Source organism: Pan paniscus, chromosome 5 (genome assembly GCF_029289425.2).
Source record: "Pan paniscus chromosome 5, NHGRI_mPanPan1-v2.0_pri, whole genome shotgun sequence".
In the NCBI taxonomy this organism is placed as follows: Eukaryota; Metazoa; Chordata; class Mammalia; order Primates; family Hominidae; genus Pan; species Pan paniscus.
Window position 1 is genome coordinate 52,278,179 of NC_073254.2, and position 13,062 is coordinate 52,291,240.

A 13,062-nucleotide genomic window follows, 5' to 3' on the forward strand; every position below is an offset into this window, starting at 1 on the left:
GCATAAAGAAGATAAAATTTCTTTTGAGTGGCACTTGTAAGATTTATATTAACTACAATAACCAAAGTGTATAAAGCACCTACTAAGTTACTCCATGTGGAAAGCATTTAAAAAACAGAAGCATTATTAATTATTAAGGACTTATTTGCTCAATGATCTCTGAGAAGGAAATTGAACGCAATAGTTTTGAATTCTCAATGTTCATGTTCCCCCCTGTATGTGCATGTGCATGCACATATATAAACACATCTAGCTTCACACCTGTGTACTCACACCTGTGTGTACACACTCCTCCTGTACATGTGTATACACGCACACCCTCCCACCAGCATGAGCAGTATGTGGATTTTTTCTTCCAGCAGCCCTTTCAAGAACATACACCAGACGGGATTGGGTCTGCTACATGACTGAGCAGCCCCCACATCAGAAAGTCATCATCATTGAATCCATCATGTGGTGCAGCCTTGGCAAGGGCACAGCTCCTCGTCCTGCCCAATGGGCCGTGGAGGAATGCCTCCTCCTCCAGAGCAGAGAGCAGATATGGGCAGGCAGTTGCCAGGCTGTTGAGCTGGGAGAACAGATGGCAGCTGCACAGCCTCCTTCTAGCCCAGTTTCCTGGCTGCCGGGGAAGGAGTTGCAGGCGGCAAGGATCCTGTGGAAACCGCCCTCCCTATAACAGGCCATCTTGCCCTCTATCCTCTTACTGGGCTTTGGAGGCCCCAATCCTGCCCTGGTTCACCACCTGTGTGGCTCACCAAGCTGTGCAACTTGGGGCAGGATGAATATCCTGAGTGCTTGTACTAGAACTCTAATTCTCTAATCTCAGTTATAACCTCAAGTCTGCTCCTTTACTCCTAATCAGAAGACAACTAGCCTTACCTGATTAATCATGACCTTAGGAAGAAACCCCTGGATAATTTTAGCAAATATCACATCTCTCAAATCTACACACACACATTGTCTCCAGGTATAGAAGACACTGTAGATGCCAGTCTGGTCCGTATCCCTCAGCCCTTACCACTTCAGTGATCCCACCAAATTCCAATGGCCCGTCTCTGCATGTCTTTGCCTGAGGGTTTTCTCTGAAACCAGAGAAGCCTGTTTTGCCTGCAAAGGCAGGCTGAAGTGCAATGATCTATGTCAACTATTGATGGAAGTGGGTATATAAAACTCAGTGTGCCACCTCACCCGACTCCTCAGATGGGATGGCTTTAATGTGAGGTTTTGCACAGTCCCCACAGCTGTAGTCACTCCCAATGATAACTGGCTCGATGATACACCCTTTATTGGCCACCTTGCCATCCCCAGCTGTGTTCTCTGTACCCCTCAATCCTTATCTCAGGCTCAGCTTCTGGGGAAACCCAAACAAACACACCAATCTTTTTTTTTTTTTTTTTTTTTTGAGACTGAGTCTCGCTCTGTTGCCCAGGCTGGAGTGCAGTGGTGCGATCTTGGCTCACCGCAAGCTCCGCCTCCCAGGTTCATGCCACTCTCCTGCCTCAGCCTGCCGAGTAGCTGGGACTATAGGCAACTGCCACCACGCCCGGCTAAGTTTTCTTAGTACAGATGGGGTTTCACTGTGTTAGCCAGGATGGTCTTGATCTCCTGACCTCGTGATCCGCCCACCTGGGCCCCCCAAAGTGCTAGGATTACAGGCGTGACGCCTGGCAATGAATACACCAGTCTTAACCTTTCGACTTCATCCTGTACATCTGAGCTTCTTTCCAGGTCATAAACCTTTCCTTGAGCCACTAATTCTGTCTGGCATTCCAAATGTCTACTCCTGACTCTCAAGCCCAACCTCCCCAACTCTGGCTCCTTCCCTAATTTCACCCTAATAATGAATTCTAACCGTTTTATCCTAAAACTCTCTTTTTCACAAACAGCCTTGGTTCTTCTCCTCGAGTCAGTTCTTGGAGTCCATCCCAGCCACACATGGTGCATTCACCCCTAGAAATGATCTGTACAAACAAGCAAGGGACTTGATAAAAAACTGCAGGCCAGTCTCTGGGATCTCAGAGTTACATGGCAGCCTGGCTGTGGCTTCTGGCTGCTTTTTTAAAACCTCTAGACAAGAACGGGGAAGGCTGGGGCACGTGTCCTGGATGGTTCACCCCAGGGAGCTCAGGGCTGGCATCAAGCCTGATGGGCTGGGCCAATTCATGAAATTCTTGGCCATTTATTGGTCTCTAAGCTGAGCCCGCCTGAGATGAGGTGGGATGGGGCAGGCTGAGGGGGCAAGATTTCTCTCAGCTGCCTGCTCCCCAATCCCTGCAATATCCTGTCTTTCCCCCTTTAATTTTCTCCTTTTCTTTTTTGCCTTTAAGCAACAAATAGAGGACTTAAAAAAGAGTGCCCGTGTAGGCAATTCAAACATTAGCCAAGGTTAATTCACATATTTCAACTGCATTTTAGATATCTTGAAAATCAAAATTCCGAAACCATCATTCTCAGCAAACTATTGCAAGGACAAAAAACCAAACACCTCATGTTCTCACTCATAGGTGGGAATTGAACAATGAGAACACATGGACACAGGAAGGGGAACATCACACACCGGGGACTATTCTGGGGTGGGGGGAGGAGGGAGGGATAGCATTAGGTGATATACCTAATGTAAATGACGAGTTAATGGGTGCAGCACACCAACATGGCACATGTATACATATGTAACAAACCTGCACGTTGTGCACATGTACCCTAAAAATTAAAGTATAATAATAATAATAATAATAAAGAAAATCAAAATTCCTAGATACAATTAAGAGACAAATGACAGAGAAATAATTTGCAGTGCATATGACAATGAGTTAATATTCTTAAAACCAACATTAATGGCTGGGCGCAGTGGCTCATGCCTGTAATCCCAGCACTTTGGGAGGCCGAGGTGGGCGGATCACTTGAGGTCAGGAGTTCAAGACCAGCCTGGCCAACATGGTGAAACCCGTCTCTACAAAAAGTAAAAAAGTTAGCCAGGTGTGCTGGCAGGCGCCTGTAATCCCAGCTACTGAGGAGGCTGAGGCAGGAGAATCGCTTGAACCCAGGAGGCGGAGGTTGCAGTGAGCCGAGATCGTGCCATTGCACTCCAGCCTGGGCGATAAGAGCAAAACTCTGTCTCAAAAAATAAAATAAAATAAAATAAAATAAAATAAAATAAAATAAAATAAAATAAAATAAAATAAAATAAACCAACATTAATATCTTAAGCTAAATAAGAAAAAAAAAGCTCCTGTAGAAAAACGGACAAAGGACATAAACAGATAATGCCATATAAAAGTAAATTCAAATTCAAATGGTATATTTATATACATTAAAAAACCCAGACCTCATTAATAACTCCCAAAATGCAAATTAAAACATCTATTATGTGCCATTTTTTTACCTTTGCATTGGCAATGATTAAAGAGAATGATGATATCTCCACGCTACAGAGGTATGGGGAAATCTGCTTTCTCATTCACTATTGGAGGGAGTGTAAATTGGTATGAGCTTTCTGGAGGGAAGTTTGGCCATATACAATGAACGTTAAGTGGCATTGAAATTCTTTTTTTTTTTTTTTTTTTGAGACGGAGTCTTGCTCTGTCACCCAGGCTGGAGTGCAGTGGTGCAATCTCGGCTCACTGCCACCTCCACCTCCCGAGTTCAAGCGATTCTCCTGCCTCAGCCTCCCGGATAGCTGGGACTATGGGAATGTGCCACCATTCTTGGCTAATTTTTTGTATTTTTGGTAGAGACAGAGTTTCACTGTGTTAGCCAGGATGGTCTCCATCTCCTGACCTCGTGATCCGCCCACCCCGGCCTCCCAAAGTGCTGGGATTACAGGCATGAGCCACTGCGCCCAACCAGCCTTCCATTTTTTTTTTGAGATGGAGTTTCGCTCTTGTTGCCCAGGCTGGAGTGCAATGACCTGATCTCACTTCACCACAACCTCCACCTCCTGTGTTCAAGCAATTCTCCTGTCTCAGCCTCCCAAGTAGCTGGGATTTACAGGCACTTGCCACCATGCCTAGCTAATTTTTACATTTTTAGTAGAGACAGGGTTTCACCATGTTGGCTAGGCTGATCTCGAACTCCTGACCTCAGATGATCTGCCCGTCTTGGCCTCCCAAAGTGCTGGGATTACAGGCATGAAACACTGTGCCCGGCCTGAAATTCTTTTCCTAAAAAATTTATCTAAGACATTAATAGGACAAATGGACAAAGATGTTCATTGTAAAATTGTTTATAAAAGTGGAAAGCTCACGCCTGTAATCCCAGCACTTTGGGAGGCTGAGGCGGGCGTATCACGAGGTAGGGAGATCGAGACTATCCTGGCTAACACGGTGAAACCTCGTCTGTATGAAAAATACAAAAAATTAGCTGGGCACGGTGGCGGGCGCCTGTAGTCCCAGCTACTCGGGAGGCTGAGGCAGGAGAATGGTGTGAACCCGTGAGGCGGAGCTTGCTGTGAGCCAAGATCGTGCCACTGCACTTCAGCCTGGGTGACAGAGCAAGACTCTGTCTCAAAAACAAAACAAAACAAAACAGTGTGTGGCATTCCCCTGTCCCCCAATTCTCTCTTGTTCTTGCTTTCACCATGTAAAGTACCTGATCTTGCTTCACTTTCTGCCATAAGTAAAAGCCCCTTGAGGTCTCCCCAGAAGCTGAGCAGATGCTGATGCTATGCTTCCTATGCAGGCTGCAGAACCATGAGCCAATTAAATATCTTTTCTTTTATGAATTACCTGGTCTCGGGCATTTCTTTATAGCAATGCAACAACGGCCTAATACAGTGCTCAGTAAGTGTCTTTTGAATGAATAAATGAAAGCAAATGAATCAATGAGAGAAATGAATCAAGAGGAGATTCTTTAAATAATTCACCCATACAATAGTCAGTAGCCATTAAAAAGAAACAAATAATAATAACAATAGCATGTGTTTATGGAGCTTTTTTTTTTTTTTTTTTTTTTTGAGACAGAGTCTCCCTCTGTGGCCCAGGCTGGAGTGCAGTGGTGCAATCTCAGCTCACTGCAACCTCCGCCTCCCAGGTTCAGGCGATTCTCCTGCTTCAGCCTCCCAAGTAGCTGGGATTACAGGTGTGTGCCACCATGCCTGGCTAATTTTTGTATTTTTAGTAGAGACAGGGTTTCACCACGTTGGCCAGGCTGGTCTAGAAATCCTGACCTCAAGTGATCTGCCTGCCTAGGCCTCCCAAAGTGCTGGGATTACAGGTGTGAGCCACCACGCCTGGCCTGAGCTTGTACTACACACTACATACTACGCTAAGATTTCCTCACAGATTATATACTTTAATCATCACAATAAACCTATGAAATAGGTAGATACTACTAGGGATGGTCAGGATTTTCTCATGGAACATAATGAAACTCAATTTAAATTGTGCAGGTAAAAGAAGGAATTTATTGGCCCATGTAACTGAAAAGTCCAGAGGGTAGCTCTGGCGTCAGACTTAGTCGGATTGAAGGACTTAGACAACGTCGTGATGATTTAGTCTCTCTCTCTCCAACTCTCTTCTTTCCCTTCTGTTGGCTCGATTCCCCAGGCAGCCTCACTACAGATGGTAGGTCCTTCAGCAGCTCCAGGCTTACATGGTCTTTGGGACACTTGATCTCAGAAGACAAAGCTCACAAGTCACCCTAGGGAGGGCCCTGCCTTTCCCTGAGCCAATCCCAATTCCTGTGTCCAGAAGGATAGGGCTCCCTGACGAAACCAGTGAGTGTGTGCACCCCTGAAGAGCAGGGAGAAGTAGGCAGATAAAAACCACAGCTCATTACAAATGCCTCCTTTACAGATGAGGAAACTAAGACACAGACCAGCTAAGTAACTTCCCTCAAGTCTCTGAGCTAGTAGGTGGCAGAGCCCACATTTGAACTTAGGCAGCCTGACTTTTGAACTTAGGCAGCCTGAGTTTGGAGCCCATGATTTTAGTGATAGTTAATGTTACGTGTCAACTTGACTGGGCTGCACAGTACCCAGATATTTGGTTAAATATTATTATGGGTGCATCTTTGAGGTTGAGATTAACATTTGCTACAGTCTGAATACTTGTGTCCCCCAACACACATAGTCCCCAGTTTATATGTTGAACTCCTAATCCCCATGGTGATGGCATTAGGAGGTACAGCCCTTTAGAAGATGATTAGATAATAAAGGCACAGTCCTCATGAATGGCATTAGTGTCCAAGGGAGCTCATTTGCCCCTTCTACCATATGAAGACATGGCAAGAAAGTACCATCTATGAACCAGAAAGTGGGCTCTCATCAGATCAAATCTGCCAGTGGCTTGATCTTGGACTTCCCAACCTCCAAAACTGTGAGGAATAAATTCTTGTTGTTCATAAGCTGCCCACTTTATGTTTTTTTTTTTTTTTTTGAGACGGAGTCTCGCTCTGTCGCCCAGGCTGGAGTGCAGTGGCGCAATCTTGGCTCACTGCAAGCTCCGCCTCCTGGGTTCACGCCATTCTCCTGCCTCAGCCTCCCGAGTAGCTGGGACCACAGGCGCCTGCCACCACGCTAGGCTAATTTTTTGTATTTTTAGTAGAGACGGGGTTTCACTGTGTTAGCCAGGATGGTCTTGATCTCCTGACCTCGTGATCTGCCCACCTCAGCCTCCCAAAGTGCTGGGATTACAGGCGTGAGCCACTGCACCCGGCCCTTATGGTATTTTGTTATAGCAGTTTGAATGAATTAAAACAAAATGGTAGACTGAGTAAAGTAGATTGCCCTCCCCAAGATGGGAAGGCCTTATCCACTCTATTGAAGGCCTGAACAGAAGAAAAGGCTAGGCAAGAAAGAATTTGCTGTCTGCCTGAAAGCCTTTGAGTTGGGACATCCATCTTCTCCTGCTTCCGAATCAGACTAGAACTTACACCATGGATTCTCCTGGTTCCCAGGCCTTCACACCGCAAATCTTGGGACTTCTCTGCCTCCATAATTGTGTAAACCAATTCCTTATAATAAATCTCATATATAATTTCCCATTGGTTCTGTTTCTTTAGAGAACCCTAACTAAAAGACTATACTGCAGAACTATATATGGAAGATGTACGTGACTTATTTCAAAGTTAAAAAAAAAATCAGCTAGAGTATACTATGTGTTACATGATTCCATTTATATGACCATACACAAATGAAAAGCCTAGACGGCTATATACCAACTGTTAGCAAAGGGTATCTCTAGAGGACGATGGTATTAGGGAGGACTTCTGCTTTCTCATTGTTTGAATTTCTTTTTCCCCACAAAGGTCAAGTATTTCTAGGAAAAACAATTATTTCCATTCTTGAAAATAAATTTAAAAGTCAGCAAAATCAAATTTCACACCAAGATGGGTGTGAGCAGCAGGGAAATCAGCAATTGCTTCATGAACGTGAGGAACATGGGACGTGAAATGGCAGCATTTTCTCCCCTCCTCCCTTTTTCCCTGTCGCACTCTTCATTTTATTTAATTCATTTTTAGTTTCCTGAGACAGGCTGGAGATGGTATGCTTGGTTGCCCTTCTTTTCCCTTGGCTCTGAGAGTTTATCCATGCCAACTGGACCATAAGTGACTAAAAGAATCAACCGCACATCAGAAAACTCAAGGGCCAGAAGGAACCTTAGAGAGGATCTCGTTCAATGCCTTTTGAAAAAAAATTTCTCATCCCCTTGGAAAACCAAATTCAAATGAAAGAGGAGAGCAAAACTCAGAATTCTTGCTCTCTGAGAACATAGCGTAAAAGCCACTCGTCTAATCTAACCATATTGTTTTGCAGAGGGGTCACTCGTCTAATCTAACCATATTGTTTTGCAGAGGGGTCTCAGGTCTTCCACTGTAGGCCAACTGTACCTCACATTCCTGAGTCTACATAGGTGACTTGGAGTGCATGTATTCTGGACTTTCAGAGGCTTAGTAGTCCCTGAATTAGGCAACAAGAAATGTGACTGGGCAGGGTCTCTGCCTCCTGCTCTGGTCACAGATGCCCCACTTTCTCTTTCCTGGCAGCCCAAGGCCTTGGATCCAACCTGGATTATTGAAATTGGCTCTCATTCTCTCCAGGGGTCCAGGATGTTATAGGGTTCTCTGCTCTCATTCGTCAGTCAGGGTCAAGGGACACAAGAAAAAGGAGCTAGGGAAAATAACTCAGTGGCAAGGCAAAGAGCCTTTGTTAAGCTCATAAAACTAGAGTTGGGAACTGAGATTAAATTTTACAGATAATATTAGGATTAGAATTAAATCTAGAGTTTGGATTGGACATTGGGGCTAATACTAGGTTAGGATGGATTATAATGATGACAGATTTTGAACTGAGAGTGAGTTTCAAGGGTAGGGATTAGAATTAGAGTGGAGGATCATCTGCTTTCTCTCAGGTCTCTACAAGTCCCTTCTTTTTGGTAAAGTCTTCCAGGGCTAAGTAGGTCTTTTGAATTCTTACCAAGAAGGCAGCCATTGTTTGCTCCTGACCTTGAATCATACCAGGCTCTTTTCTATACACCCTCAGTTCCTACTTCAAAAGCTCTGGCTGCTGAAGAATTAATATTATCCTTTACTAGACCCCACTGAGCACGTAGATGGCTCCTTTTGGGCCAATGGTGATTGCAAACTACTCCCAGGAGTCACATCACAGGTTCATCTGGAACATAATACACGACAGAAAATAGTCAAGACAATTACAACAAAAGCACTCTACCAATTACCCCCACACTTTGTTCCCCTAATTTGATGATGCCCTGAAATTTTATGTCCTCTCTGAGCTTTCAGTCAACTAAGTGGGCTTGTTATAGGAATTGGATCAAGGGCTCTATAGATAGAGACACTGGGAACTAAGAGTAAAGAGTTATCTGGCTAGGAACGTCATAAGCAGCAGCTAAATACTGTCTCATCTCATACAACTTCAGTGTGACAAAAAAGCTGGCAGCCTTGTGATGAACGAGGTCAGAAAAAAAAAAAAGCAGAGAGCTTCAATGTCTTCTAGGGAGGGTGGGTTGGTAACTAAGACATTCCCCCAGGATTGTCTAACTATGACTCCAATCCATTTGTGGGTCTCACATTGACTAACAAATTATTGTGCTTTTATTCATGCAACATTTATTGAACGCCTCCCAAATGCACCTTGAGTATTGTGTATATCACAGTAAACAAAACAGACATGATTTTTGGAGAAGAGACTCACAAATACATATTTAAACTATGATAGGTACTATAAAGAAAAAGAGTGCCATGTAAGATAATAATGGGGCCACCAAATTTTGATTGGGGCTTGGGTCAGGGATGACTTCTTTGAAGGAGTTCCATTTAAATTCAGGTCTGAATTTGTTTAAGTAGGAGTCAGTCTGTTGAAAATCCTTAACATGTCAATTGTTCTTTATGCTTTTGAAGTTCAGCTGCAATTTACTCGTTTATGGTCTGTGGTGGACATTTTTTGGAATCTTTGCCAAGTACATAACTTTGAGAACATAGCTTACAAAGATGGGGTTCTGGCAGCCATGTTTGCTTTACAAAACAAAGAGACCTGACTACATAACTGCCCTGATGGTCAAAGGTGATTGTACCAAGAGTACACAAGCGGACATAAATCGAACCAATCAGTTTCTTTCTCCTGGGGATTGGGATTCATAGATACTAATTAGTCTCTGTTTGTTCTTGAAGTGAGGCTGGGTAAACCTGGATTACGTTCCCAAAAAAGCAGTGAAAACAGCTCTGCCGAGATTATAAAGCAGCTTTGTAGAGAGCAGCAGAGATGGAAGAACCTGTAACCAGAGAGAAAAAGATATCGAAAAAAACCAAACACTTGGCTTCCTGTTGATGTATTAGGTACCTATTTCAGTCCTTCATGAGATCTTACCGCTCTCTGTGTCCTTGGGTTGTATAAGATTATCTCCTTGTGTTGTGTGTATACATATAAAGAGAAAAGGCAGCTGAAGCAGTCAGGAACAGGAGGACAAAGGAATGGAGATGTGGGAAAGCAAGGTGTATTTGAGGAATGGCAACTAGTGTCTGCTTCGCAGGGTGAATAGAGAAGAGTAGAAAATGAAGTCTGAGAGGAAGACTGGAACCAAATTATCTACATTATATGTAGGGACCTGCTGGTGAATGCTACATTTTATTAATCCTTTTAGTCTCCAGAGTGCTTAGCAAAGTCCTTGTGTATACTGGGCACTGAATAAATGTTTGTTGAATAACTGGCAAACAGGAAAGCAGTTTGGAAAATGACAATCACTTTTTATGTTGAATTCTCCTTTTAGTTGTCGAGTTTCCTTTTCTGTACATAAAAGAAAATCATCAAGATGCCAAGAGAGATAGTCCCACTTAATCTTTGTTAAACTCAAAGGCTGTTAAGTATCTCATGCATGTGGGAATTTTATGTCGGCTTAAATGAAGATTTAAGGGTAATATGAATCCAATGAGAGCAAGGTGTGCTGTATGGCTTTATCCTTTCTATGCATTTTTTTCTTTTCTTTCTTTCTTTTTTTGAGACAGAGTTTCGCTCTCGCTCTTGTTGCCCAGGCTGGAGTGCAATGGCATGATCTCGGCTCACTGCAACACCCGCCCTCCGGGTTCAAGCGATTCTCCTGCCTCAGCCTCCCGAGTAGCTGGGATTACACGCGTGCCACCATGCCCGGCTAAGTTTTTGTATTTTTTTTTAACTAGCGACGGGGTTTCCCCATGTTAGCCAAGCTGGTCTCGAACTCCTGACCTCAGGTGATCCACCCGTCTTGGCCTCCCAAAGTGCTGGGATTACAGACGTGAGCCACAGCGTCCGGCTTTTTCTATGCACTTTCTTACAGATATACTTATTGAAGGCTTTGGAAAATCCACCAAATTAAAACTAAACATTGTGCATAATAAATCAGCACTCACATTTTAGGGTGTTTTGGCTTTAAGTGCTTGATTTTTGCAATCATTAACTTCACCATCAACAGCATCTGTGGCATATTAAGCTAAATGCGATCCTTGCTCTTTAGAGGCCAAAATAAACATCAATGTTAACAAACCCACACAGTATGCACAAACAGAAATGTGATTTGGTATATAAAGAAATAAGATAGCAACATTTGGTAATCAAATTAATCTAGGTAATAGTCTCTCTGAGGCTCTGATATACCCGACAGGCAAGGAGGGTATACGGCAGCTATTCCTAAGAGCCAGGAAGTCTTCCTCAGCGATGGGTCTCCAAAAGGTCTGGAGGATGTTGCCTCCGTGTTGAATTAGTCATCAATAATCGATTTCTCTGTTCATGACTAACTGGAGATCAGAATGAGCTCAGGATCAAGGACTAGGATCGTTAAAGGACTCATTTTTTTAGTGTCTCAAACTTCTTTGGTCACTTACCAATTTCCATTACTGATTCAGCTACAGCTCCCCTTTCCCCTCCAAAAACCAAACGTGTCAGCTGTAGGAAGAAGTGCGGCTCTCCTAGCCTGGGCATAGGGACTCGCCTGGGCATAGATAATGTACTTGTGGCTCTGTGGTTGGGAGTGGAGACAAGGAACTCCCCAACACCGGTGGGGGAGAAGAGACAAGGAAGTTGCCCCAGACAAGGGGCTGGGGGAGGGGCATTTCCCAAAAGTTCCTGTCAAGAGACCAGTATACCGGGTGGAACTATAAGAGTTGTTTGGGTGTGGCGGGACCAGGAAGAGAGAGAGATGCCCAGGGAGTTGGCAAATTGGGGAGAAAGGCTCCCCGGAATCGCCCAGGAGCCAGAGCGGCAGCTCCAGGGACCTTGACTCCGACGTCCCGGGAAGCCAGAGCTCCACTTCCGCGTTTGGCATTGCTCCCCCAGGCCCCTCCTCGCACTCGACTACGGGTTCTACGGGCGCATGCGCCGCCACTCTGGGACCGGCCCAATTTACCCTACACAACTAATCTGCTCCTCCCCCTCCCGCTTGGAGCGCACCATTCGCGTTTAGGGGGAGGTACCGCGCCCCGGAGTACTCAGAAACCTGCTCCCCTTCTTCAGACAGGGGGAAGATAAGTTTGCTTCAGATTCTAAAAGTTCTAAGAATACGAAGGCCTCAGCCGCCCGTCGCCGGGCCACAGCCCGAGGCTCTCGCTTTCTCCCACAGCCCCGCATTCCGCCTTTGAGGCGCGGAACAAAGTGGCACGCCCGGATCCCAGCTGATCAGCGGCTGGGCTTTGGCGTTGGCTCCCCCGGGCGAGACCATTGTGACTCCTCGGGAGGGGCGCACGCCGGGGAGGGGGCGGAGCGGCCATTGTCCGGTCAGCGCAGCCTCAGGGGGAGGGGACGGTGTTACGGAGACAGCAGGGCCCGGGGCTTCAGAGCGGCCGCTGCGACTCCGGAGCCGGCGGGGGGCTCCGGTCCTTCCCTGCGCCACCGCACAGGACATCTTTCTGGCTGGGGAGCGGCGGTGAGAGCCGCCGAGGGCGTCTGTGTCCCTCCTCCCCCGCGGTCCTCGGTGCGTCCGCACGCCCCTCCTCCTCGGCTCCCTCCTCCTTCTCTCCGCGCCTCTCCGCCCCCCCCCCGTCTCCGCAGGCCGAGTGGTGCGGCCCGCCTCCAGCTGACCGGCCTGGAATCCCGGCTCCGAGCCCCGGACTCGCGCCAGCCCGTGCGCCCGCTCCCTCCCCCTCCCCCTGCCCCGAGCCCCCCGACGCCGCCGCCACCGCCTCCTCAGAGCGGGGCCCGGGCCCAGCCGCCGCCACCGCTGCCGCCGCCGAGCTCCGCCGCCGCCGAGCACCATGGGAGACGCTGGGAGCGAGCGCAGCAAAGCGCCCAGCCTGCCGCCTCGCTGTCCCTGCGGCTTCTGGGGGTAAGTGCCCGGCCGGGTGGGGGCGGGGGCCGGGGGTGCGGACGCCAGGGCCGCCTGGGCAGGCCTCGGGGCCCGGGAGGCCGGAACCTTGGAGGCTGGGCCCAGCCCGGGCCTACGGGGAGGGGGTGGGGGTCGCGTTCCGGGGAGGGGTGCCGGGTGGGGAGCTGGGGGTGGGCAGAGAAGGCCCTGCCGGGGGTGCGTTGCCACCCTTTGGGACTCGCCGGCCTGAAGCTCGGGCCCACGGGGGCCTCCTGGGCCACGGGTGAGGGGGGCAGGGCGGCGGGGAGGGATGAGGGGGCGGCGTTGACCGCTCCGG

The 13,062-nt window shown here is 47.1% G+C and overlaps 1 protein-coding gene and 1 long non-coding RNA gene across 3 annotated transcripts in view; one reads left to right on the forward strand and one right to left on the reverse strand.

Moving 5' to 3' along the window:
* Positions 1-5,373: 5,373 nt before the first annotated feature.
* Positions 5,374-12,061, reverse strand: LOC129397956 (uncharacterized). The gene is made up of 3 exons (XR_008625612.2): positions 11,311-12,061; positions 8,414-9,728; positions 5,374-5,729 (listed from the first exon to the last, which is right to left on the reverse strand). It is a non-coding gene; the product is annotated as an uncharacterized LOC129397956 (long non-coding RNA).
* A 9-nt stretch (positions 12,062-12,070) lies between these two features.
* Positions 12,071-13,062, forward strand: part of ZFAND3 (zinc finger AN1-type containing 3) — a 336,409-nt gene continuing 335,417 nt past the window's right edge. For both annotated transcript variants that reach the window (XM_034962030.3, XM_034962032.3), the window contains exon 1: positions 12,071-12,746. In XM_034962030.3, the coding sequence (XP_034817921.1) occupies positions 12,676-12,746 (71 nt within the window). In that variant the 5' untranslated portion in view covers positions 12,071-12,675. The remainder of the gene's footprint in view (positions 12,747-13,062) is intronic.